General features: G+C 32.0%; 6 protein-coding genes and 2 long non-coding RNA genes across 19 annotated transcripts; 3 read left to right on the top strand and 5 right to left on the bottom strand.

Annotated features, from left to right (window-relative positions):
* Window positions 1-404: 404 nt before the first annotated feature.
* LOC126914571 (uncharacterized) lies at window positions 405-1442 on the bottom strand. 3 transcript variants are annotated; one of them, XR_007709684.1, is made up of 4 exons: window positions 1334-1350; window positions 875-950; window positions 610-800; window positions 405-471 (listed from the first exon to the last, which is right to left on the bottom strand). It is a non-coding gene; the product is annotated as an uncharacterized LOC126914571 (long non-coding RNA). The 3 variants fall into 3 exon arrangements; XR_007709685.1 differs by lacking the exon at window positions 875-950 and having other exon boundaries at window positions 1334-1442; XR_007709683.1 differs by having other exon boundaries at window positions 610-950; window positions 1334-1348.
* On the top strand, window positions 661-9212 carry LOC126914547 (uncharacterized protein PF3D7_1120600-like). 4 transcript variants are annotated; one of them, XM_050718619.1, is made up of 9 exons: window positions 661-760; window positions 837-901; window positions 1329-1499; window positions 1576-1712; window positions 1839-1998; window positions 2073-2204; window positions 2364-2578; window positions 2704-8509; window positions 8577-9212. In XM_050718619.1, the coding sequence occupies exons 2-9, from the start codon at window positions 844-846 to the stop codon at window positions 8765-8767; spliced, it is 6870 nt and encodes a 2289-aa protein (XP_050574576.1). In that variant the 5' UTR covers window positions 661-760; window positions 837-843; the 3' UTR covers window positions 8768-9212. The 4 variants fall into 4 exon arrangements, with proteins under 4 accessions (XP_050574576.1, XP_050574579.1, XP_050574577.1 ...); XM_050718622.1 differs by having other exon boundaries at window positions 755-901; window positions 8577-8635; window positions 8725-9212; XM_050718620.1 differs by having other exon boundaries at window positions 755-901; window positions 1839-1986.
* LOC126914570 (activated RNA polymerase II transcriptional coactivator p15) lies at window positions 9084-10321 on the bottom strand. The gene is made up of 4 exons (XM_050718681.1): window positions 10161-10321; window positions 9837-9903; window positions 9432-9648; window positions 9084-9356 (listed from the first exon to the last, which is right to left on the bottom strand). Exons 2-4 carry the CDS (start codon window positions 9882-9884, stop codon window positions 9274-9276), a joined length of 348 nt encoding a protein of 115 aa, XP_050574638.1. The 5' UTR covers window positions 9885-9903; window positions 10161-10321; the 3' UTR covers window positions 9084-9273.
* Window positions 10322-10634: 313 nt separating this feature from the next.
* On the bottom strand, window positions 10635-14658 carry LOC126914559 (transmembrane protein 181). 5 transcript variants are annotated; one of them, XM_050718650.1, is made up of 13 exons: window positions 14642-14658; window positions 13509-13670; window positions 13320-13423; window positions 13079-13228; window positions 12904-13006; window positions 12662-12815; window positions 12488-12568; window positions 12304-12403; window positions 12104-12231; window positions 11871-12020; window positions 11687-11789; window positions 11365-11595; window positions 10635-11295 (listed from the first exon to the last, which is right to left on the bottom strand). In XM_050718650.1, coding segments are annotated over exons 1-13 (1602 nt in total). In that variant the 5' UTR covers window positions 14644-14658; the 3' UTR covers window positions 10635-11161. The 5 variants fall into 5 exon arrangements, with proteins under 5 accessions (XP_050574607.1, XP_050574609.1, XP_050574611.1 ...); XM_050718652.1 differs by lacking the exon at window positions 14642-14658 and adding an exon at window positions 14068-14629; XM_050718654.1 differs by lacking the exon at window positions 14642-14658 and adding an exon at window positions 14068-14629 and having other exon boundaries at window positions 13509-13638.
* On the top strand, window positions 12438-13042 carry LOC126914573 (uncharacterized). Its single transcript, XR_007709687.1, has 2 exons — window positions 12438-12578; window positions 12651-13042. It is a non-coding gene; the product is annotated as an uncharacterized LOC126914573 (long non-coding RNA).
* Window positions 14659-14691: 33 nt separating the features above from the next.
* LOC126914557 (pre-mRNA-processing factor 17) lies at window positions 14692-17167 on the bottom strand. Its single transcript, XM_050718645.1, has 7 exons — window positions 16976-17167; window positions 16597-16813; window positions 16175-16501; window positions 15879-16093; window positions 15533-15796; window positions 15091-15446; window positions 14692-15015 (listed from the first exon to the last, which is right to left on the bottom strand). The coding sequence occupies exons 1-7, from the start codon at window positions 17165-17167 to the stop codon at window positions 14838-14840; spliced, it is 1749 nt and encodes a 582-aa protein (XP_050574602.1). The 3' UTR covers window positions 14692-14837.
* A 353-nt stretch (window positions 17168-17520) lies between these two features.
* On the top strand, window positions 17521-19652 carry LOC126914564 (BRISC and BRCA1-A complex member 1-like). 2 transcript variants are annotated; one of them, XR_007709682.1, is made up of 3 exons: window positions 17521-18381; window positions 18552-18818; window positions 19008-19652. XR_007709682.1 is itself a non-coding variant. In XM_050718663.1 (2 exons), exon 1 carries the CDS (start codon window positions 17521-17523, stop codon window positions 18334-18336), a length of 816 nt encoding a protein of 271 aa, XP_050574620.1. In that variant the 3' UTR covers window positions 18337-18381; window positions 18552-19652. The 2 variants fall into 2 exon arrangements, 1 of the variants encoding a protein (XP_050574620.1); XM_050718663.1 differs by having other exon boundaries at window positions 18552-19652.
* Window positions 18699-25241, bottom strand: LOC126914554 (uncharacterized). Of its 2 annotated transcripts, XR_007709677.1 has the most exons (12): window positions 24323-25241; window positions 23694-23772; window positions 22654-22943; window positions 21951-22161; window positions 21586-21863; window positions 21374-21497; window positions 21066-21286; window positions 20762-20948; window positions 20427-20639; window positions 20128-20346; window positions 18944-20035; window positions 18699-18855 (listed from the first exon to the last, which is right to left on the bottom strand). XR_007709677.1 is itself a non-coding variant. In XM_050718633.1 (11 exons), exons 2-11 carry the CDS (start codon window positions 23758-23760, stop codon window positions 19662-19664), a joined length of 2184 nt encoding a protein of 727 aa, XP_050574590.1. In that variant the 5' UTR covers window positions 23761-23772; window positions 24323-25241; the 3' UTR covers window positions 18699-19661. The 2 variants fall into 2 exon arrangements, 1 of the variants encoding a protein (XP_050574590.1); XM_050718633.1 differs by having other exon boundaries at window positions 18699-20035.
* Between the last annotated feature and the right edge of the window lie 206 nt (window positions 25242-25447).

The raw sequence follows: 25447 nt of genomic DNA, 5'->3' as shown, positions 1-25447 counted from the left end.
GTTTACTCATTTGCTTTAGATTAAAATTATATGTGTACGTTAAATTTGATCGACGTAGTCTAGTCTTTATATTGGGCTTCTATTTCTATGATACGTTTCAACTGTCGTTTCTTATTACATTCCTCGATAAAATTCATTAAATCAGCATGTTGTTCTTTACTCATAGGCTCAAACTTTTTCTTCTCATTCTGTACCCATTCTTCGATACTTTCTCCTTGATTCAAATAATAATAAATACCAATGGGAAATAATATGTATGACATCATTCTCCCAACCTCCATTTGCCAATTACCCATTTGTTAAAAATCTAAAAAAATTAAATTTAAATGAAACACATTATATATAGTAATCACTTATAACAATCACGACTGTGTTTATAGCTTGCAATATTTCAAAGTACATACAGGTTCTTACTAAATAATGCAGAATGATTACTCTTGTCTTAAATAATAAGGAGTGATCCTGTTGAACCTTGAGAAACAATATATAATATCAGATAATATTAAACGCTGTATAATGCTATATCATATACTGTATTACTAGAAGAGATGTTTTCGTATTTCCGTCTAAACAACTAACAACGTATAATAACATCTAGGACGTACTTACTTACGAAATGATTAAATTTATAAAAAGTTCCTTCCACTTTCACTGATATGGAGGAAAATATAAATAGTTTCAATGGTGGTAACATTGCTTCGCGTAAAAGATACTCCATTCAACATCCTTCAAGATTTGTATTATAATATTGTTTCAAAGTGTCTGTATACTATGCTGTGATACGTTTTGTTTGAACATTTCTAAAAATGATTATAACTTTTCAATGATAATTGCAGACTTCAAATGACGATAAGCATTATGGAAACATTATTACCTTCGGAAATAGCTAGATTAGTTTTTGGTAAGGGTAATATGACATGTACTTATCTTACGCGTCCTATCATGATAACCTATTATTTGGCGGGAATGTAGATAGTAATAAAACATAGAGATTCAATGATATCATCTTTGACAAGATGTTAGAATTTTATAATAATAATATTGCTTTAATTATATACACTAAAATATCGTAAAAAAAGTAACGAGTTTTACACAAATGAATGAATCAATGTTGCACCAAATACACAAAGATATTAAATATAATAAATATAACATTATTATAACAAGTGATATTTTATTTTTAAACATATACATATATATATATATATATATATATGCATATAGGATGTATAATTTACACAACATAATATATATATATATATTTTTCAAAAGTTTCATTGGATTTTCCTACATATGATTTGTGATAGTTTTTAAATAATCAATTTTAGGGTACCTTGAAAGTCAAACTTGTATGGAAGCTGCTAAAGTATTTTTAGAGACCTCTCCGCATTTACAAGAGTGCCGTACTGTAATTTCAAATGGAAAACGATTCAGTGCTAAAGTTAATGGAATGACCTTAGTAGATGTCATTGAAAAATTTTTTGCTATTAATTCAACTGGTAAGATTTCAATACAAATATAAAATTCACGAACAAAAGTATTGCTTGTTTTATTCCACTAGCATTTATTTTATAGTTCATGAATACCTTAGCAATATAGCTAATCACGAGCAGTCAAAGCATTGTGAAGACTTACTCCAACAGTTGAAATTTCTTATTGAAGAATCTTGGAGACAAGATTTTAGTGTTAACAAAGTTAATGTTCTTTCACAGGTATATACAAATTATAAAAATTTATTAATTACGATTAAATGTTATGTTGTTCGTATTTCTATAATACCATATTAATAATAGTAATGTGTTCTACTACTTTTGTACCACTTATTTACATATTTGCAGACTAATTCTCAAATATGCAATGGCTCTCCTATAATATCTAGTAGTAGTACACGTAAAAGACGTTATAGTTATAACGAACGCGAGAGATGTAAACGTACAAAAGTAACATTAAACGCATCACAACAACCTGATTCACCCTCTGCTCAAGGTACATCAAAAGGTACAAGGTCAAGGACATACATACGATATTAGGAGATTCTCTAATAATTTTCTAACATTTTTTTGCTGCTACAGCACATAATTTCGATAATATAGAAGCAACTCCATTGGAAAGTTTACCAGGTCATATGGATATATTAGAATTACCAAAATCTATCACTAATATCAAAGAGAAGAAATATAATAACTCTATGCAACAACATGAAGGTTTGTTCAATTTGAAGATAACAATAATCAGGAAAAAAATAATAGTAACAATAATACAATAAGTATAATAATTTTTCGACATATATGTATATTCCATAGTTAAATAGTAAGGGTAAAGGAATGTGGAAATTGTCATTTAACTCTTTATACTTGAATTAGGCGGCGATATAAACATTCAGAACATACAAGATATTGTCACAAGTAATGCACGTACAGAAAACGATATGAAAGATTTGCACATGCTTGATAAGTGTACCACGGCGACAAGTACGGAAGAATTATTGAGCTACTCGTGCGCAGAAGTTCAAACTGTCCCATACGATATATTGGAATCTGAATCAGAAAGTAATGATGAACCAATAGAAAATCTTAGTGTAAGTAATACCGACGATATATCTAATACTATTAACCATTACTAATTATTAATATAATACTACTAACGATTTCTATAACAATAACTTTTCAATTGATTTTTAACTTTTTGTAATCTGTATTATAGTTATTAACGAAAGAGCTGTTAAACCGTATCGAGTTACAAGAGCGAATTGCTGAGAATATAAATAAAGCAATACTTCCAACAGATGTGTCATTGAAAGATGAAAATTTAAATGATCCTCTAAATGGTGAAGCAAATACTTCTATTATGGCAGAACTAAATAACACGATTAAATCAATAGTAGAAGCAACAGAGACTGATCCTGTGTTTGAAAAGTTTCTTGAAGAAATCATCGGACCACACACAGAAACTGATGCAAGTCACGATGAAGATACAGAAGCTAAACAAAAAGCAAAGTTTCTTGATGGCTTACAAGATAAACAAGATGAAGTGATTTTAAACAACAATAATCCATTAGAATCTATAATATTAGATGTTAAATCGTCCACAGAATTAGATGGAACAATAAATGCAGATATTCCATTAAAGCACAGACTTCGTAGTTCTTCTAGACAACAAAATATTCGTAATGAGGACGAACAACGTGACCAAGAGAAAGAATATAATATGTTGGAAGATCAAAACGCCGCTGCAGTATTAAGTATAATAAACGCAAATATCGTTAACGACAAATCGGCAAACGATAAAAGAACGAAAGAAATTGTATGTGCGTTAGACAATAATAGCGAAAAAGAATTACCAACATTTCAAATTCAACTTGATAAAGATACCGAGCAAATTGGAAAATTAACAACTGATGCTATTCAAAAAGACGGCAGTAACGTTGTTACAACGATTCAAGGTAATAATATAGAATCAAAGATTAAAAGATCGTCGGTAAAACGGTTACGACTTACGAAGGTTAAAGGACAGAAACCAAAAGGTAGCATAAACAATTATACATCTGAACAAAACGTAATAACAATGCCAACATTAGTAATATGTTCGAAAGAAGAAATAAATAATATATTATCGGCAAATTCTTACCCGCTGACTCGTCCGATAACATCTACTACAAATTCGAGGTTCATTCCTATTGTTCCCAAAGGACCGATAATCAATAAAACGAATAAAGATTTCGTGGAAACATTATATCTAACAACCGTAAATGTCGCTCAAAAAGTAACGTCACCACTCTGTGGTACGCCAAACGATTTAAAAAACTTTATTTCTCGTGCAATAACAATGACAGCTATAACAACTACGACGACAATAACAACAACGGCGAAGACGACGATGACGACAACGGCAACGACAACGACAACGACCACGACCACGACCACGAAAGTACACACATCTCAGAAAGAAGATAATAACAAAATAGACAATAATAAAGAGAAAAACAGAACCATACATAATATTAATAATTTTATTGGCAATTCAATTACAAATCCCATAGTGTCCGATACCGTCAAGTCAGTTGCTGGAGAATCAATAACCCTGTATAGCAATGAAACTAGCACCAAAACATTACTAGATAGTTCAAGCATGCCTATGATAAATATAGAAGATAACATTAGCTTATCCACTTCTGGATTATCTCCATACATAAAATTCAATTGGAATAAGAGCAATCAAAACTTATCAGATATTGACTTGACATCTGTCATTCAGGACGCAAAAGTTGTTGCTCCGTTAAAAGCGAGCAATATCATTAATGATCACCATCTTCCAGCTTCAAAAAATACCGATTGTGATATCATTAATAAACGTACTCCGAGATCGTTGCTGAGGAGTAGATCGAAAAATTATAGATTAAGTTTATCAACACCAAGAAGAAGGAACAGTCATATAAGAGCTCTTGATTTTAACACGCCGATGAAGACAACTGTATCCGATAAAATGGTCAATGAAAACAAAGGAGTGCGCTTTTCTTCGGAATCCGCAAAACTCGTTACATCTGTATGTAGAACTTCTCTTTACAAATCGCCACCGCTTTCTAATACTACCACATCTACTCATAAAACTAAGACTCCATTAAAACATTGCCAACTTCCGATAGCGACGAGAAGTCCAGTACCAAAGCTTATGGGCGAATGGGAGAAATATAACGGACTTGGGATAATTATAGGCGATGTCTCTCCATGTTCAAATATCAACGTTTCTTCGGAAAACAAACTTGTCAAGATCCAATCCAAGTCGCTGGAACTTACGAAAGGCACATGGGATGCAGATTTACGGAAAGCTCTACATATTGGTATAGACGAGGATCACCAAGGAACGGAGATATCCACAAGTAACAAGAGAACGAATTCTACAAAGATTGCTAAATCAAATATTGTTCTCCCATCGACAAAGAAAGGCAAGCGCAATTTACGCACATCGAAAGGAAAAAGAAAAAATATTTTGCCAAAGGAAGATAAGATTGTGCAAGATGTAAAAAATGAATGTACCGTGGGAAAATGGAATGTAATGGAATCATCGATCATAGAAAGCATAGATCGTAACGAATCCGAAGCAAAGAAAGACTTTCTAGACGCTGGGATTAACAATACTCTGGAAGCAAATTTTTCTAACGTGAAACCAACAGTAAATAAAAGTAAGCTTGTTGTTGAACAGAAGAATGCTCAGTGTCAATTATTAGCGAAGAATAATCATTTACATGAAAATGCAACGATAACAACAACAACAACAACAACAACCAATAACTTATCATTCGAAAGGAAAAATATGAAAAAGTATGCTCAATTGAAAACGTTGAGGACCAATTTAAATAAATACGATCGAATTGAGAAAAAACCATATTTAGAGAACGACATCACTTCCATAGACGCCATACAGCATTCAGAACTTACGACAGCTTCTGTCGATATTACACAGCAATTAGTACAAATACCTAATATGATCGATCACGAAACACCGAAAAAATTTGAAAATTCTTCTGGTGTTCCACCAACACCAAGATTGCTCAGTCCAAGCAGCAATATAACACCGTTTGTTAAATTTAGCGAAGATTCTAGTAAAATACGTTCTTTCATAAATACACCAGAATTTCCAAAAACGCCTTGCATTGCATTGACTCCAAAAATCTCGGAAGAAACTACCACAGACAATATAAAAAAAGAAACATTTGATATTTGTTCTCCGTATTATAAACCAACTTCTGAGCAAAATCAACATGAAAAACAGACGAAACCGGGTAATAATATCGAAAAATCATCCACAGTACCATTACAATGTACAAACCAATCCATACCGAAAAACATTATCAATTCTACGAACACGTATCAAGCTTGTGTATCTACGAAATTAGAAATAACACAGTTCGAAGTAATCAAAGAGAATTTGCCGAAAGAAGAAGCAATAAAAGAACTTAAAATATCAGCTAATTCACGGGATTCGACTTATTATACGAAAACTGATTGTATCGAGAATGATGTTACTCAACATAACGTGAATAAAGATATGTATGAAAAAATGAATGTCGATAATGAAAAATATTTGCCGAATAGCGAAGAATCGAATGATAGCGATGCATCGATATCATCTTCCTCTTCATCCCCATCCTCGTCAACTTCGTCGTCGTCTTCGTCGTCGTCGTCGTCGTCGTCGTCTTCGTCGTCGTCGTCATCATCGTCGTCGTCGTCACCATCAACAACTATTTTATCTAATTTAAAAACATTTAATAAAAAAAGCAAAAATATTACAAATCAAGTCTGTATCAATACAAACAGCGATTCGACACGCAAAATTAAAAATGTTATAGAAACAGTAAACGAAGAAAGAACTGAATGTTCAACAATTTCGGAAAATAATACTCTAGGATTAAAAATTAAACCAACCAATGCAGAAGAGGCAATTATTACTTTAAGAAAATGTGAATCCTCACCCTCAAAAGTGTTTTCAATATCAAAGAATGAAGAGGATTGTAAAACTAATATGAAAGAAACACCTGCCAAAGATGAAACTTTGAATGAAGTAGATATTTCTGAGACTCCCAATAGTTCAAAGGTCGGTATAGAGAATTTAACTAATCTATCTTCGAAAATTTCCGCATTAATAACTTCGGGAGATCGAAAGTTGTCAAAATCGAATCAACATTTAATTATGGAAAATTCTACAAATAAAAGATTTAAACAGAAACCCAAAGTGATCAATATACAACATTTAAGATCGAATTCTTTGATTACTTTTAAACCAACTAAATCCATAAAACATTCTTCCATGGAAAAAAGGCAAAGATCTCTAACTATAGATAAAAAGTTAGTTGTCCAATTGGAGGCAAAAAGACAACGTATGATAGCAAAATTTCGTGAAATACCTAAAACTAATCTTACCCGAGATAAAAGCCAGCAAGGTCGAATCACTTTTAGGGATAAGAATAATATTAGTTTAAAGAAAAAAAGAAACAATCAGTACAAATATAGACAGAAGAGTGAGAATAAATTCAGTGAGATGAAAAGAAAAAAGAAAAGAAAAAGGTGGATGGAAGAATCAAATCATCCTAATAATAACCTAAATAATAAAATTAATAATACTAATAATAGCAACAACAAATATAGTGATGGTAGTGACAATAATTGTGACAACACTGATAATAATAATATCAATAACTACAATGCTAGTAATGCTAGCATTAATAGCAGCAATAATAAACATAATAATAATAATAGTAATAGTAATAATAATAACGATGACAAATGCACAAAGCATTTATCCATTGATGGTGCATCAGAAAGTAAACTATATAACTTGGAAGATTCAGAAGAAAAAGATAATAACAATAAGCATGTACAAAATAATGATTTAGCACCCGAAAATGACACAAAAAAAATCATCGAAATAGCGGCTGATAACATTATGAGTGACGTTGAAGTTAATGTATATCAACAAGCAAATGCGCTTAAAATGGAAAATCAAACTTATAAATCGAAAATTACGGAAAACAGAGGAATAGTAAAATTAGATGTGACAGGGAATCCAGAAATGCAAAACGAGATTGACACGGAAATTGAAAAAGGCGACAGTAATACCATTAATAAAGTTATTTTACGCGGGAATGAATACAATGGTACAAAAAACGACTGCAATTATAATGGAGAAAATACATGTAAGTTAAGGGAATGCCCGAATTATAATAGTGGTAAAAAAACAAGTACTTTATTAAAATCAAAAGTTGATCAAGTAAAGCGAGATCTGTTTAGTGACGAGGAACAAGTATTTAAGAGGGAAGAGATATCAAATGCTATCGAATATTCGATTAATCAAAAAAATAATAATGCTCCTCCTATTGAAATACACGATACTGTTAGAAGTACAACCACAGAAAATACCAACTCGGAAAATCCAAAGAGTTTATCGCGCGTTCTTCAGTGCTTGCAGCTCGTTCCCACGTATAAGCACGAGTATATGGTCGAATCTCAATGTATGAAATATAATCGTAAAATGGATCTTAACGTAACTATTCCTAACTCGGTAGAATATCATTTCCTATATGACGATAATGCATCTTCCAAAAAAAGGAGGCGTAGGTATAGCAATCATGAATTAGAATTCCAAATTAATATTGTCTTGAACGATAAAAATTGCGATGAAACAATTAAAGTAATGACTGCCACTGACTATGAAGAGATATTTAATTTGCCACCAAAGACTAGAAAAAGACTAGGAAGCAGGAAATCACCAATTAAGCATGAAAATAATTGCGAAACACTAAACAACACGTTTATCGATACTTCAACCGAAAAAGGAATGCACGTGAAACCTTTAGCAACTTCGTCTCCTTTGGACGAATCATTTGTGTGCACAAAAAATTGTGTGAAAAGAGTCGCTATTAAAACTGCTACTGTCATGAATGAAAGAAATAACAAGATACTGCACAATAGTAAAAAACGGTTGAACGTAAACGGAATTCGAGGAGTTAATAAAGGTAATTTTAGTTTAAGTAGTAGTATTTGTTTATTAATAGCATAGATTTAATAAATTACTAATTTCAGCCAACACTGCTGCAAAGATTTCAAAAAGAAAAGTTTCAGATTTGAAAGAAAGCAAACAGGTTTGTGATCAATTTAAGATCCTTTGTTCGTTCATAAAACTTCATGAAAAGTTATTCTTTGTCTATTTTCCTTTTCTTTTTATTCGTAGACTGAGAAACAGCAATGCACAACAGATCCACAAACATTATTAAATAATTTAGATCTGGATAAGTTTTTAACTTCAGTCCATGGGCCAGCGTGAACAATGATTAATGATTAAGTATTTTAACTTTTTAAAGTTGTACAGAAACATAAAACATCATACATGATGTGTGTATATGTGTGTGTGCGAGCACGCGCACGCGCGTGTGTGTATGCTATATAACATAAATATTCGGTATGTTTTTATTATTATTTAATTTCCTGAGAAACTATAATAATCTTATAGTTGTTGTATTATATAACAGTTAATCTTGCGAATAGAAGATAAAAGTAGCGATAAGTTTTTAAATTGTTTTGACATATGCATAAGATGAAAAACATGTTTTATTGAAAATATTATTTCATGGATATAACGTAAACTGATACATGACTGTGACTAAAGATTATATATAAAATGTAATGTAGTTTATCTATAAATAATAATAGAGACGTGTATTTAATATTCAATAATCCCAAACCATTGAAAGATTTACTAGATACAGAAGAAAATAAATATTCAGGATTTAGACTTTACTGCTTTGTCGACATCATCCACAACAGATAGTAATTTTTGCCATTGAGATATGCTTAAGCAAATACCTACATAAAGAATAAAATATTTTTCAATCATTGTTATTTACGATATATAAACGTATACAAAAAATGTATTAGTACCTTTCTTCCCAGGCTTTAAATTTGCTTCTTTATCGTAATACATTTCTCTGATGTCAACATATAATTTTCCTTTAAAGTCTCTTATACTAATTTGGCGATTATTTCCCAAATCCCATACAGTATCTTCATCTTTATTAGATTCTCTCTCTGGGATCTTTTTTGATACTTTTCCTTTTTTGTCCTCAATTTCTTTCTTTTGCCTCTTTGGTTTTATTTCCTTATATAATAAAGAACAAGAAGAAAAAATATATAATGTATGTGTTCTGTATTTATATGTATTTTATACTCAAAGGAGTACTATACCAATCTTATTTGATGTTATCTAACATACGCATGTTCATTATTTACATAATTTAATATAATATAATGTTTAATATAAATATACTATAAGTTTGATAACAATACCTCATCAGAACTGTCATCCGTGTATACAAACTCTTTTGACTTCGGCATTTTCTATAAACGTGTTTATCTAAAATAATTTTATATACATTACTTTCAATCGAATTTTAAACGATACTAATCAGTATTTGTACTTAAAAATAATCATTTTAGGTCCAAAAGTGTAAGCTAATAGTAATTTCTAGAGACTTAACAGTTTTGTTTGTTATAACCTTTCACAAGTCAACGCATTTACTTACGTATATACATCTTATTTATGTGATTCAATGTACTTTGATTGAAACATTATAAGTAAATTTAGCAGGAACATTATTGTATTAAACTTACCAAGAAAATGTAAAATGAGATACGGGTTGTTTATTTTAATAATAATTCAAACAATCAGAAATGAACGTTACACGTTACACTTTGTATGATTATGTGGCTTACACATGCATATCCATCTCGCGCGTGCCCCTACGTAGTAAATACATACGTATGTATAATACTTCCGTGTAACACATTGATTTCCGTTTTTCCCCGACTTTCAAATTTTGAATCGGTTGATATTAATACGTGTCTTGCTATATTTTGTTGTTTTTGCAATGAATTGTTATGTAAAAGAGAGTATTCTTAAATAGCTTTTGCAAAAAAGCTAAAAGTTGTGACAATTAAATACGCTAAACTTTTATGTATTTTATATCAATCGGAGAACATATTTATACAGATAATTTTGATACTTGACAAAAATATAACAAAATAATAAAACAGTTATTTTCTTTTCGACTTATAGTTTAGAATTATAATTGTTAATACACAAAATGTTCTTAATTTATGTTATTCAAGAGTAATTACATACATTATACATTAGTATTAGCGAACAATAGTGAATACAATAAACCCTTTGTTCTCGCATACGACCAACATTACGGAAACGAAATATACTTGATCGTTTTTTCACGCTTGTTTTCACATGTCACTCGATGCACTTACATCTCTATTATATTTATCATCAGACATTCTAACACAATACAATAAGTTAGGATATCTTATTGATATATTAGTCGATCAAAAATAAGAAAAACATACATAATATCACACGTCAAGTAACAAGTAACTTGTAACTAAAATTTTATGCGTTGAGTGAAAGTATAATACATCTTGTATGTACACAAATACGTGCAAATAACGAATTACATGTTATTAAGTTTCGCTTAGGATAAATTATTCGTTTCCATGTATTTTATTTTACAACATATTTACGATTGCTATTTTTGACATTATGTCGTTACCGCATCCTTTGCATTAAAAATGCTTCTTCCTCGTTCACAGTAATAAATTCAATTCGATTAATTATTATTATTCACAATTCGTGACGTTCGCGTTAAAGGTCGTCGACTTTCTTCATCTGATCCATATATGACTTCTTCGTCGGAATCGTTGATCATAGAAAACGTGGGGTTGTCCTTAGTTATAGAAGAATCTAATGTCGATTGAATTAATAATACAATGATCTGCTGAAGGAATATTTTATTCTTTTAAAGATACTCACGTTGACCATATACTTGTTGATACGCCGGTGCATATACATAAGCCATCGTATATAGATAAAAATTTAGAAGACCATATAAAGCCATAAATTGCGCGGATGAACGATAATAGGTGGTGAGACGAGAGGCAAAGCTGTCTTCGAAAATACCAGCTCCAAATTGTCGTGCTGTCACACAACCGCAAACCAACGAAACCACAGCGGCAAGCAGTGTTAAGAAACGTAAACGAAGATCTGAGAAACAACATAGAAATGAAGAAAAACCGAAACAGAATAGAAAAAAGAGAAACAAAGGAGAAAGATAATATATCATTTGAAATTATACCAAAATACGGCATGGATCTCAATTCGCTGTACGCTCTCAATATTAAAAGAAGAAGATATGCTATGTAAAATCCTCCTACTGTGAAGAAGAACACCTTGAAACCCTATAATCATATAGATCCTTAAGTATCAACTAAAAATGTTGCATGCCAAAGATTTAACTATCAATTATCTTGATAACTTACAAAATAATTTGATGTATCTAGAACATAATTATAAGTGGGATCTTCTAATTCTGTACAGCGCAACCATGTTGCTAAAATAAACGCGGAACACCATAGTAAACCCACTACCAAAACTTTTGGTAAATAAAATGTAATAAGACGCCTTTCGTTCTATCAAAATGTAAGATTCATAAGTACAAACAATACCATGATTTAAATTCTGCTAGGTCATATCAATTAAAGAAATGTCATACTTGTCTTAAACCATGGTAAACACATAACCAAAACATGAGGACTGCACAAAGGAACGTCGTCTGTAAAATTGCATCTATCATACCAGGTACCCAAGAGTTTACTAAAAACGTCATTGGAAATAATGGATCTATAAAAAAAAATGAAATAAATTAGTTTCTTGAAAATATGTAAAAACATAAGTTAATTTTTAACATCTTACTATTATACAAAATTAACAAAGGAAGGAGTATAGAAATCCATTTCTGTTCTATTGACCAATCGTGTAATTGGTACTTTCGTAGAGAATGTCCAAACCAGCACTAAAAATTGATAACATACATATATGGCATAATGTTTCCTTTCAAGTAATATAAGAATATATATTACACAAAGTTGTCCTTTACCATAACTCCAAATGCAATTAACAAAAAGATAAATCGAAACCAAATCTCGAACTCCGTAAACGCTGGATTGTAATTCTTGAACTATGAACAGGTAAGAACATTATCGAATGCGATTATTTCGATTCTGAAAAATCTTATAATACAGTCATTTTATTTCATATAGTGCTTACTGACGTAGAATGTGAGATCGCGTATGTTATAACGTTGGTGGAAGCTCTCGAGTCCATGAAAGTGAACAGTAATAATGTAATAACTGTAATCGAGAAATCCTAGATGAGCAACTACAAGTTCTTCGCACGTTTGTCTTTCACATTTTAAGTGTCTGGTTCTATAAAGAGAAAACACGCAATAGTAAATATTTAACATCGTATAATCATGTCAAACAGTGAACTGTGCTATACAGGTTCTAGACATACCTATTATGACCAGCTTCCGTGGACAAAACAGGTATGAGTTTATGATCAATGGTGATACCATCTATGGAGATGCTTATTTGAAAGCTTTTGTCATATCTTTCATCTGTAAAATTCAAAACATATAATCTCAATTTTATTATTTCTTAAAAATCTTTTCATTTGATAGTTGTATTACCATCATTATTAGATGTTAATAACTTTGCGATAACCCATAGCTGTTGACTGTACGTAGATAATAGTGGAGTCTTCATCATGAAAGGACCAGTAGCAACTTCACTGCCATTTACATGAGCTCTTTGTTCGCTCGTGGAGGTGATAGGAGGGCCTATATTAATAACAAATCATCATCATAAAAGGAATAACAATGACAAAAGAAAACATATTTTTATAAATTATACCTTCTACTTCTTACTTACCTGCAAGTCCAATAAATACAGCCAATCCAAAACATGCAAAAAAAGCAGCAAATACCATAACAAATTCTCTCTTATGCATAGAATATAGTCGCATTTGAACTGATCTAGAAAATAAAACATTATTATTATTAGCATTATTAGTAAACAATATGTGCGTACATAATAATTGATAGAAACAGAGACAAGTACCTTTCACATCGATCATGATGATAGGCAGGTGCAATGTATTTATTAAATTCACTAAAGAGATCACTGAACTGTGAAAGTACATTTCTAACTCGAAAATTCCATCCTGCAGAAGGGAGATGATACGAGTATCCTAAGCCAGGACCGTCCATTTCTATATTAAACCTATCATGTTACGTATATTTTTAAAGACACATTGTCACCTTCCTTAATGATATTTATGCGATTATATATAGAAGGGCACAATGTAATACTCGTTGTAATGTAATGTAATTTCGCTTTGTTTAATGGTACTCTTAGAGAGGCGAATAAATAGATTTCCTTGGATCGATTCGATTATTCCAATTTTTATATCTTTTTTAATAAAACGGAGAAAACAATCTCGCATCTCATATGACATAGACACAGACACGAAAGCCACGTGTTCAACGAAGATGTTGAAAACATATACATATGTACAACATACTTGAACAATTTAATAAATTTATTCGTATAACTAGAGCTCGTATTGGAAAAAGATATACCTAAATACTTTTATATGTAAGTAAAAAGTTACTGTTACCTTCCTATTTAGCAAAGACTCTTGATAGATATTTATATAGTTTCAAGATATTTGCATGAATCGGTTTATCATGTTAGATTCCAATAATTTTGAAGAGAGCATATATGTATGTATGTATAGTGTTAAGCGTTCGTAAATCTAACAATTAGATTCAAAGGATTTAATTTGATGAAGATAGTAAACAAATTCGTAACGACGTATGAAACAAAAACGGCGGACATCATGATGCGTATTATTGATTTTTACGACCGCCATGGAATAATAGAATTAGTAATTTATTATTTAAAAAGTATTTAAAAAATAATTTTGACATAGCTTATTTAAGATCTAGCGTTTACTTTAAACGGGATTGTAATATTTTCATTTCAACTACTTGTAAAAAAATTAAATAATCGTCAATGAAGTGTATTATCCTTATGTGTACACTTACATGTATCACTTGCGTCTAGTCAGAAACATAATCAAAAATTTAACATGAAAAAAAAATGTAATAAAAATTGTTAACTAACTAGCACAGTAACATCTTTTTCTTAAGTATTTAATACGGGTTTTAAAAAGCAATATATTTACGTACATTTCGTATCGTATCAACGAGTCGTCGCTCAAAAATTGAAAATTTCTACGTTTTTATGATTGTGTATTTTTATTAATGGTGCGCAATTGAAAATATATGTACAGAGTAAATCTATTTATACATGTTATATAAAATACAAATACAAGAATAAACAGAAAGCACAATAAATTTTGTAAAAACACGATCTACAATTCTTTTAATCCCAATATTTTATTTTTGCATCCCAACCAGCTGTGGCTAATCTCGAAGGTTCATGAGGATGCCATAATACGTCGATACAAACACCATCATGTGCTTTCCATTTTTTATACAATTTTGTCGTTTTCCAATCCCAAATATAACATTTTCCATCCGCATCTCCCGATACAAGGTAACTTAAAATTAGAATAAAGGGATTAAATTGTGCCATGCCAAAAGAATTTTACAGGAATTAATAACAATTTTATTACCTCATGTCAGGAGAAAAATCCAAACCGCACGCATAGCCAGCGACCATGTGACCCGTAAATGTTTTCTTACGATTCATTTTAAATCTGTTTAATGCAGAAAATATAACAATTTTATTATCCATGCTCTGACACGCCAGCCACTTTTGATTAGGAGAGGGTGTAACTGCTGGCATAGAATGCATCGAAGGATCAGCTATGTATTTCATATCGACCGGTATATCCCATTCCCATACTCTCAGACTTTTATCGTCCGAAGTCGTTACAAATCTTCGATTTTCATCTACGAATGTTATCGTGTTTACAGCTCCCAAATGTCTGTCATATTCTTGTGTTATCTCACCGGAACGTATATCCCACTGTAAAAGGCACACATAATTTATTATCTGTGAAACTGACATTTATAAAATCCCTCAAACATCAGAATATAATGTTTATAACTTACACAGATAATCTTTTTGTCACTGGTCCCTGCTACGAACAAATGTTGCTTATCTGGATCAGGATTAAATTTCACACAGTATGGAATTTTTCTGCTCGTAAATCGACTTACGCAAGCACCAGTTTCTGTATCCCACAATTTTACATAACGGTCATATCCAGCAGACAAAAATCTTTTCCCATCATTATCAAAGCTTATGTCTCTTACAGCTTGACGATGTCCATAATAAGTTCGGATACATCTTCTGTCTTTATAAACTTCCCATAACTATAATTAATACCATATAAACAACATTACAACTTGACATTTGTTTTTCATATCACTTTTCACAGAAAGTTCGAATACATACCTTCACCCTGCAATCCATACTACTAGAAAGTAACAAATGCGCAGTATGTGGGAACCATCTGATCTGTGAAATACCTTTGGTATGTCCCTCCCAAGTATGAATTTGTGCTTTTGGTAAGAAACATCTGTCAGGTGGTGACTCTGACCTCAAATTTACCCCAACATCCTGTGGCGCGTGTAAAAATGATCTGCCCTGATAATCCACACTATCTTTAACTAAAAAGAGTTTAATCATAATTATAAAATTTCTCTCGTTATTCAAATAATCTATATATTTAAAAGTTATCACGATAGTACTATGTAATACTGTTTTTTCTTCAAGTGGTTTTTCCTCTGTTGGTTTTCCCCTTCTGTTTCTTTTCGCTAATATTTCTTCTAATTCTGCAGCTTCTTCCTCAGTTGGTTTGATAATTCGTTTTTCATCCACATATCCACCCCATGGACCCAAGAATCCTTCAATATCCGCAGGATCATCATTTCTGTGACGTTTTCTTTTGTCAGAAGCCCTTAATGCTGTACTTTCAAATACAGTTTTACCACCAGATTCTTCAGCTGCATCTTTTGCGCCAATAATTGTTTTACCCTCGTCTGCACTACCATCTACAGTCGGATCTAGTGCATATCCTATAAAATACATTTGCAAAAACCTATAATCGTATTGCAATGCATGGTTCCTTTTAAGATTTCTATCATTACGCTATTATTATTATAATACATACCGTAACTGGCAAATGTTCTTCTTTGATTTTCAAACTGAAACTCACTTATATGAGCTTTCTCTACATATCCAGAAAGCATATTTTTTACAGCACGTTGCTGTTGCGTTTTAAATGGATTTTCTGGACCAACATCCGGTGCAAAGAGTTCTTCATATTTAGGGTTGTGCATTATTTCTTTCACAGTTGAATCTACATGATTCATACACAACTCAGTTCCCTGTAGTATAACGATTATAACAAGTATTAATTATTGTACTATTTAGGAGAATAATTTCAAAATTGTTTGTAATCTTAAATAATCCTGGTTGAATCAATGCAACATAAAACTAATTTTTAACCTATGCGAATTAATGAAAAAAATTTATCAACGAATATTCACCGTTGGTATCACTTCTGGTGCAGAACAAATTTGCATATTTATAGATGCAGTCAAATTTCCTGCAGAAATAGAATTAACGGCAGAAACGTTGGTAGAATCAACAGTACAGTTAACCTCCCTCTTTTTAATTTCACTCTCATTTTCAGGTTCACTGTTATCATCACTACTACCATAATCTTTCAAAGCAAGCATATTGTATCGAGAAACTTTCGTGTTGTGCTATATGCTTAAAATCAATCAGAAGCACTGTGAAACAAAACAATTGTTTACGAGGAAAAGACCAATTGTATTTTATTCGCTTTCATATTCTTGTTTGCATGCAGTAATGTCAGACATGTGTAAGTTAACTGGCCGATGAGATTTATGTATCACACGGAAACGTTATAAACAGGAAACACATACATACAAATACATATACACATATTATATTAATAATTTATACGAATTACTGTTGTAATAGGTAAACAAAGCATAGAAAACGACCTACGAATGATATTAACTTGTTAACGAAATTCTCGGAGATGCTAACCTACATTCAGTAGAAAATGAGTAACACTGGTAGCGCTTCGTGTTTTATTCCGGATCTCAAATCATCATACCCCGATGAAGATAACACGTTGGTGCGAAATTTGTCAGGAATGAATTTACCGGAGAAAATTTTATTCGTAATCGATACGACAAGGGAGAGGAATTGTACTCCTTTTAAACTTTCTACAGGAGCTAGCTATATGCCTCTGTTTATGATAAAACGAACTATTGAAAATTTTATTTACATTAAATCTATCATTCAACATAGTCATGAATATGCATTAATGATTTTGAATTCTCACAGCTCTCAATGGATATGCGATTTTACCAATAACACTAACAGCATTGTTAATCACTTGAATCTTATTAATGATGATCTTCTAGAAGAAGATAAAAAATCATACGATTTTGGACAAATGTTTGATGAAATACAACGAAACTTACCTCTACCAACAAAAGAACACGACACAGCTGTTCCAACATTTGTTGTCAGAGTAATTTTAGTGTATTCACGCTCCAACAGTGTACCAAAATTTCATATCGATAAAAGACCTTTAGATACTCTTACAAGAAATCCATATTTTTTTATAGATGTATTGTATGTACATGAACCACCTTGCTCAGAAAATTTATGCGAAGAAGTTTATTCTGAAATAGCAAAATTGGATACAACAAATTTTTCATACATATTAGAAGTAGGAAGGAACGCAGCAAAATTGCATGACAGTATGGCTAAATTACTGGCACATCCCCTACAAAGGCCACCTCAAAAAGATGTATGTTATGCAATTTGTCCATCTCCTGGTTCTCAAGAAACATGTAATAATATTTAACTGTATAACTTCTGTCTTCTGAAAATTGTTAAAAGGAACATTAATGTAAGTTTAAAAAATATAATCATTGATAATACATGCAATAAATAAAGCTTTGAAGCTTAAGAAACCTCTCGTACTCCTGATATTGTTGCATGCTATATATAGGCGATCAATATAAGCTTTTTGTTCATCGTTTTTTTGTTGATCACGTCATAAATTCTTTTTCCTTACAGTGATAAAATTGAAAAATGATGTCAAAATAGCTTACATGTGAATTTACACACATACATTTGTAATACGTCGACTATGTTTAGACATAAAAAATTTTCAACAGATTGTCACGCACGAAATATTACGACAAGGGATGGATAAAATAACAGTTTTTGATTTATCATAAATTTTATATCAAACTTTATAATCATTTACAAAACAATGTAACATAACATGAGAATATTCATCAACCATTCGCTCGCACGTATTATTAAATGTAAAAACAAGAAGTAAGTTGGCTACATACTTACTACAAATAATGTTTCTCTGCAATTAACAGTATTTAATCTTTAATAGATATGCTTATAATATTTATATCACAGCGTAGAAATACTCAATAGATAAAACTACTTACAATTGAAAGTAGATTAGAACACAAATGGACGTTTCTCCTGCTTAACATTTTCTTTTTGTTACAGTACTAAGTAATAAAATACGTATAACGTATTCAACTTCATTTAGTATCGCAGTTTGCATTTAATAATACAGGTTGTCCTTTTTAACTGGAACCAGTGTGATATCATATAAAGAACTGAAGATATATATATGAATGTTGTTACAAATCTTTGGTTTGATTTGAAAGAGGATTGATTATGTGTCATACAAATAAATAGCTTTTCTGTAAGCGATGTAATTCTTTTAAATGTAACGCTATATTTATGTATGTGACAATATTTACTGAAACGAATGAAACGATATGCAATTATCGACAATGAATGTGAAATATCTTTAACAAGAGATACATACGATTCATGGGGAATAGTTATCTATATCGGATAATGCATTTTAATGTATGTACTTTGTAATATGTTATCTCGATATCAGATTATTCTTGTAAGGGCAGTTCTTTAATGTCTTCAGCTTGTTATACGATATTCTACCGTTTTCTGTTAAAATATATACCCTGCATATCAAATATTACTTGGTAACACGATTGTTTGGTGATTTCAAATAACCAAGTGAAGTTAACGTCTCACACGAGAGAATGTTACATATCACTTGTGTATCACTTATTTAACTGTAATGGGAAGATTAATACAGTACATATATTTATATACAAACGACCTCCGTTTTTACACAATCTTATAGACTATAGCGATAAAAGAAGAACAAGAAATCAAAAAATACGGAATAACTGAGATGCTGGCCGAAGATGAGATATGTAACGTTTTTAAAATTTGTGGTAACACCTTTATGTATCGCTGTATACCGTTTTCAATCATTTTATCCAGTGTCGTGTTTGAATTTTCTATTACGGAATTTTCCGCAGTGTTTAATAAAACGTTGGCGGCATTTGATTTAAATCGTATATCTTCAGGTTGCCAATTACCGCACAAAGGAAAATTATTTGGTACTGGCAACATATCTTTGTGTTCACCAACTTTAAAAATCAAGGACATTCCGACTTCCGCGTGAAACTCAATGTGACAGTGAAACAACCAATAGCCTAAAATTGATAAAAATGACCATAATATAAAATTTGTAAAGATATCGAACGAACGTATAGTATACTGTGCTCTGATTATCTGTCAGAAATACCTGGGTTGTCCGCATGAAATCGTACAATGGTATAACCACCATCCGGCACCGTTACAGTGTCTTTTAACGGAGCACGATCAAGATTTCGTTGTATCGCTCCCTTTTTATCCAATGCTTTTATTTGGTCAACGGTGACGTTTTTGCCGACTCTCTGCATTGCGATCACACGAAATTGATAGCCATGAAGGTGGAATGGATGATTCGCGTCATAAGCAAAACCTAAAAAATAAATAATGAAAAAACAAGCAGTTTCAATCGTGCGATTTTTATGGATAGATAATATAAAATAATTTCCAAACCTTCATCCACTAAAACTACTTCCACCACACTACCAAGATCTACTTGGAGCACGTGAGTGCAAGCACAATAATCTTGCACACAATGTTTAACAGTACTCGCATTACAAAATTGATCTGAATCAATGAAATCTCTTTGAGATAACAAAGGCATGGATGGTAATTTCATTGAGATATGGTTTAATTGAGGAGTGAGCACTCGCTTTGTATCCTTTACTAGAAATAGCATCAAGCAGGCAAGAAATTTATCAAATGTTACTTACATATATGTCTTATATGTTATACATATACATATATTGTATATCTATTACATCTTTGGTCAATATGGGCGGTATTACCTTGATTAAATCCATAAAGGTTGCTCCTATGAAAATGAGGATTATCTTTCTTGTAAAAGTCATAAGACACATAAAATTGATAATCAGGAGGTGCGGTATTAGATTTGTCATTTTTGTCCATAGCTTTTAACAGTGGTATACTGATACTTTTATCAGTTTCTGTACCCTCGTTTAAAGCATTTATTCGCTAAAAGAAAAAGACATTTGTTATATGCACGTATTATTGCATTTCGCATGTCTACATTCGTATAAATGTAGGTATATGATAAATTGAAAAATTCGAACAGGTTGCACATAAACACACCTGACCCATAGAATCGTTGGATTCGCGTTCGTACGCAACCACACCCTTTGGATCTTTCTTGGCCGCACCTTCGTATCGTAATATAGCAACCTGATGGGCTTTGGTAAATCTTTCGTCACAATCCATTAATCCGCGAAGTCGTATCCAATAGTTGTCCACGTTTTGATGAGTTTCAATGACAAAGTCGAATCTTTCGCCGGCGTAGCTTATCAAAGATCCCGCTAGAATTATAAATTCCGCGTTAAGAAATCCCTTTCCTTATCATTTTCTTCCTCCCTCTTTTCGCTTTCCGTTATACTTGTACGTACCTTCGACGGGTTCGATATCACGTCCATCTGAACTAATTACACGTATAGTATGATTGTCGATTGACAATTCGATCGGGCAATTAAGAAATTCGGCGTTGATAAGCCTAAATCTGTATCTAGCATTCTGTAAATGTAAATGTAATATTAAAAGAGACGCGATAATTGTAAATCCTCAGCAGAAATTATTTGTTTATCTGCCTGTTTAAGATTACCTGTTTAACGGTAAATGTTGCAATTGGCATTATGGCAGATATATTCTTTTCGCGTCGATTAACTACGAAACGACCCAAACCATTAACCAATATATTAGGTGGTTTATTATCTCCTCCTGCATGATGATGACTTAAAAATTTATCAATTCCTAATTCGTGAGTCCAATCTGAGATCAGGATAGTATGTTCATCGATATCGTACAAGATTTTATGCCAATTCACCTTCGGTGGTGTACGTACGATTAATGCACCGTATACTCCGTCGCCTCGTTGAAAGCCTAAAAATTCGGATTTTCATTAAAAACGGTTGACCGATTTGACAAACAAACGAGAAATCAAACGTTTAATCGATAATGCCCTCGCACCTAAATGAGAATGCCAAAAATGCGTGCCTGCCTCTGTGGCAATGTAATCATAACGAAATGTCGAACCTGGCAAAATCGGACATTGAGATACGTAGGGTACACCATCCATGTACGGCGTTTTAACATGATGTTGACCATGCCAATGCATTGTCGTACTCTCGGAATGCAATAAATTTATTACATCGACTATTATCCTGTCACCTTGGCACACCTACGACCGAGTAGATAATTTACTCATTAATAACTAAATAGATTCTAATTTAGCTATGTCTACTACGTATTTAACTATGTATATGGATATCAGTTACAGTTAGGGTATTACGGGAGTATGAATTTTGTTCGAATATGCCAATATCCGTAATCAAATACGAGTTTAAATCATTTCTATCAGGGAATGGTTACAAGACCGTATCGTCATATGTTATATATGTATATTATATACCATGTCGTTGAACATTGTAAGGACTATAGATAATATATAGACCAATGCATGTACTTTTGTGATAATAAATAACAATAAATAACAAACTAAGCCAGTTATTAGAACACGTATACAGGGTTGTCATCGGGAGAGAAAAGGAAAAGGAAGACCAAAGTCATTAAAAAATCAATTTTGATTTTTAGTTTTTTACACGTTCCAGTATCAGTTCCGATCGACAGATTTATAACACGCGTTATTCGGTTGTATATCGTATATACATACCTCGATAGGCGGCCCAGGCATTTGTCGGTTTATTACTAAAATTGATCTTTGAATACCGTCTGCCGGAATACAATGTTCACGAAAGCAATCCGTGACATTGAATGGGCAATCGTAGCACGCTTTGCTCATTGTATAATAAGCTTCCAATCTAAAGACGTAACGACATTCCATCGGTGGAGCATCGTCTTTGCAATTTCGCCGACAAGGATGTTTCGTCCAGTCTAATTCATCCGCTATCTCCGGGTCAATGTCTCCGAATTCAAAATCATTACGCAACGTTACAATAGTTTCTAAAGAGATAAAGGATTATCCAATAATGGAAATTCTACTAGTATTTTCAAGTAGAAAGTAGTAGTTTCATGGTTCGTTAATCGATAGACGTATAAAAAAATGTTTTTAAAAATTGAAAAAAGAAATTAATAATTTATCAAAAAAAGAAAAAACTACAGAAAAAGCTCATTTTTTTTAATAACCTTCCTTTCTAGACCAGTAATAAAAATTTAAACAGCACGTTTTGAAGATTTATGGCAGTTATATACGTGGCGTTAGGAGGTACAAACAGTAAAAAATGGTGAAAATAGTGGTTTTTTCATGACTTCCGGCATAAAATCGAAAGATTCTTACATCTTTCGATGCCTATCGCTTATTTCCGTATCGATTGATTTCGATAAAATTTTCAACATGTATATGTATAACGGGCATAAATCTTCAAACCGTGTTGTTTAAGTTTTTATTATAGGGCCAGATAAAAAAGTTATAAAAAATAAACTTTGCTTTTCTCCTCGTGATTCCAAGTAACTGCAATTTTTTCAAAATCTTTTCTATACATCATCTAGTAAAGTAATCCGTCTAACCTCTCGAAAAAAGGAAAAAACCAAATAGTTTGATTCGATTTTGAAAAAGTTGTACCATTTTAAAGTATATACTGTATGCGCTGTAGAAAATTAGAGCTCTTCCGTCTTTGTGTGGAAATCGACGGGAATAACTAATGTCAACTAATTGACTTCTTTTACGATGTATGTATTCACGTTTTCACTTACCCGAAAGAAAGCAGCGAAGCAATAAAAATAGCTCTATCAAAAATAATGTCACTTTCCGATTCGTCATCTTCGGCACGATCTGCAAATTTACACAGTTGCTCGATATTACGGGCATACGAAACGAATATTCGCACGATTTACAGTTGTCCGATAATGTTGTACTTTATTGGCAAAAGAAATTGTACAAACGTCATGAACAGACAGTACATTCAATATTGGGAATGACACTGAGCAAATACAAGGTACAATTGTGATACATTTCACTTTATCTAATCTAAGCATCATAAAAAGCTGATGCATCGTAAATGAGTTTTAAATTTCGGCAAACCAGATAATTAACAAGCAATGATTTCGTATCACGTACGTGAGTTTTAGATGTTTAATAGCAGAGTAACGACAATTTTATCGGACAAATGACAATTTATATCGTTAATTGTTAATGTCTTGTTAATTTTTGATAATCCGTATAATAAATCATATACTTTAAAATCTCAAAATCAATACATGTATGTGAAATGTAAACACACACATATATCGCATTATATAAGGTTGTTGTCGATACTTTCCGATCGTTTTTTATACATTTCGATATACATATGTACTTCTTACATGAAAAGGCATAAACTTACGTCAAACAGTATTCCCTTCGAGCTGCTGATCAAATGTGATTATCCGACAATTCGTCTTTACGATTGTCCGAGAATAGCCGTCAACGAATCTTTTCCTTTTAATGTTTCGTTGCAACAATATGCGGACATAATATTATGCGTCGTTTATCGCATAGAAAAAGGGAGAGAGAAAGAGAAATAGAAAGAAAAAGAAAGCAAAGCATAAGTTTAATGATCTAACAGATCTAATAGTTTTACGATAACGTCGGTCTCCTATTCGCGTCTGCTCGTCTCAATACGTACGCGGCTGTGTAAAATCAACGGTGTTTTAAGAAAGACTGGATGAATGCAGCGATGCTCGTTTCTCTATACAAGGATTTCCTGGAGGTCACGCGTACCCCACGATTTACCAACGGTCCTCTTACTTTACCCGATTAACGTGTGTCTACAGCACGATGTAGACAACGTCAACGGTTTCGTGTTATTTCCTCGTGTAATTGTCCTTCCCCTGTGAGGAAACATCGCGGGAATTTCCATCGATATTCTTGAATGAAATATTCTGGCGTATCGATGATACATTATCGAGTAAACTTCCCTTTTTGATGTACCTACAGTGCTATACAATGCTGTTGTAAATCAAGTTTAAATACGAATGGATGAACAGAATATTCATGAAACGGATAATTCTTAATGATATTTGCCGTGAAATTACAATTAGATTACGTAACCGTATTGTTTTATCTTATTAAAATGATAACGAAGCCCATTTATCTGACACTCCAAAAATGATCTCGTTCGTCGGATGAAATAAAGTCAGATTGCCCCGGAAAGAACTATATACGCGCTAAACTGCATTTTTCTATGTATGTAAATAAAGTGGAGAATAAACGCTTTGAACAATTCGCTTACTTGTTTGTTACTTACGAAAAATCGAATACAACTAGTAATATATATACGTGTAATTAGTAACGGAATTATTATTTGAATTTTTATGAGAGAACTAAACGACAAAGATTCTCTGTGAAGCGAATGCGTTTCAAAGTGAATTTTTTTTTTTAAATCTGCCAGTTTCTAAATAAATACGAATGAAGAGAAAAGAACAAAATTTAAAAATTTGGCAAATTTTTAGATAGAAAATGATTCGCG

Source organism: Bombus affinis, chromosome 3 (assembly GCF_024516045.1).
Source record: "Bombus affinis isolate iyBomAffi1 chromosome 3, iyBomAffi1.2, whole genome shotgun sequence".
Classification (NCBI taxonomy): Eukaryota; Metazoa; Arthropoda; class Insecta; order Hymenoptera; family Apidae; genus Bombus; species Bombus affinis.
This window is presented reverse-complemented; position numbering and strand designations above follow the sequence as displayed.

What these genes read in the sequence shown, in the direction of transcription:
- LOC126914557 (XM_050718645.1), bottom strand. Translation starts at nt 17,167, where the DNA reads ATGCTTGCTTTGAAAGATTATGGTAGTAGTGATGATAACAGTGAACCT. An exon ending in CACCAGAAGTGATACCAACG is followed by an intron (nt 16,814 to 16,975) that starts GTGAATATTCGT and finishes GTTATACTACAG; the next exon opens with GGAACTGAGTTGTGTATGAA. An exon ending in GTGACAAAAAGATTATCTGT is followed by an intron (nt 15,447 to 15,532) that starts GTAAGTTATAAA and finishes TGCCTTTTACAG; the next exon opens with TGGGATATACGTTCCGGTGA.
- LOC126914570 (XM_050718681.1), bottom strand. Translation starts at nt 9,884, where the DNA reads ATGCCGAAGTCAAAAGAGTTTGTATACACGGATGACAGTTCTGATGAG. An exon ending in CGGATGACAGTTCTGATGAG is followed by an intron (nt 9,649 to 9,836) that starts GTATTGTTATCA and finishes TTATTATATAAG; the next exon opens with GAAATAAAACCAAAGAGGCA. An exon ending in TTTAAAGCCTGGGAAGAAAG is followed by an intron (nt 9,357 to 9,431) that starts GTACTAATACAT and finishes TTCTTTATGTAG; the next exon opens with GTATTTGCTTAAGCATATCT.
- LOC126914559 (XM_050718650.1), bottom strand. An exon ending in CATCATGATCGATGTGAAAG is followed by an intron (nt 13,424 to 13,508) that starts GTACTTGTCTCT and finishes TTTATTTTCTAG; the next exon opens with ATCAGTTCAAATGCGACTAT. An exon ending in TGTATTTATTGGACTTGCAG is followed by an intron (nt 13,229 to 13,319) that starts GTAAGTAAGAAG and finishes TTATTAATATAG; the next exon opens with GCCCTCCTATCACCTCCACG.
- LOC126914554 (XM_050718633.1), bottom strand. Translation starts at nt 23,760, where the DNA reads ATGACGAATCGGAAAGTGACATTATTTTTGATAGAGCTATTTTTATTG. An exon ending in TGCCTGGGCCGCCTATCGAG is followed by an intron (nt 22,162 to 22,653) that starts GTATGTATATAC and finishes ACTCGGTCGTAG; the next exon opens with GTGTGCCAAGGTGACAGGAT. An exon ending in CCTTTATGGATTTAATCAAG is followed by an intron (nt 20,640 to 20,761) that starts GTAATACCGCCC and finishes TGCTATTTCTAG; the next exon opens with TAAAGGATACAAAGCGAGTG.
- LOC126914547 (XM_050718619.1), top strand. Translation starts at nt 844, where the DNA reads ATGACGATAAGCATTATGGAAACATTATTACCTTCGGAAATAGCTAGA. An exon ending in TTTTGCTATTAATTCAACTG is followed by an intron (nt 1,500 to 1,575) that starts GTAAGATTTCAA and finishes TTTATTTTATAG; the next exon opens with TTCATGAATACCTTAGCAAT. An exon ending in AACCAATAGAAAATCTTAGT is followed by an intron (nt 2,579 to 2,703) that starts GTAAGTAATACC and finishes TCTGTATTATAG; the next exon opens with TTATTAACGAAAGAGCTGTT.
- LOC126914564 (XM_050718663.1), top strand. Translation starts at nt 17,521, where the DNA reads ATGAGTAACACTGGTAGCGCTTCGTGTTTTATTCCGGATCTCAAATCA.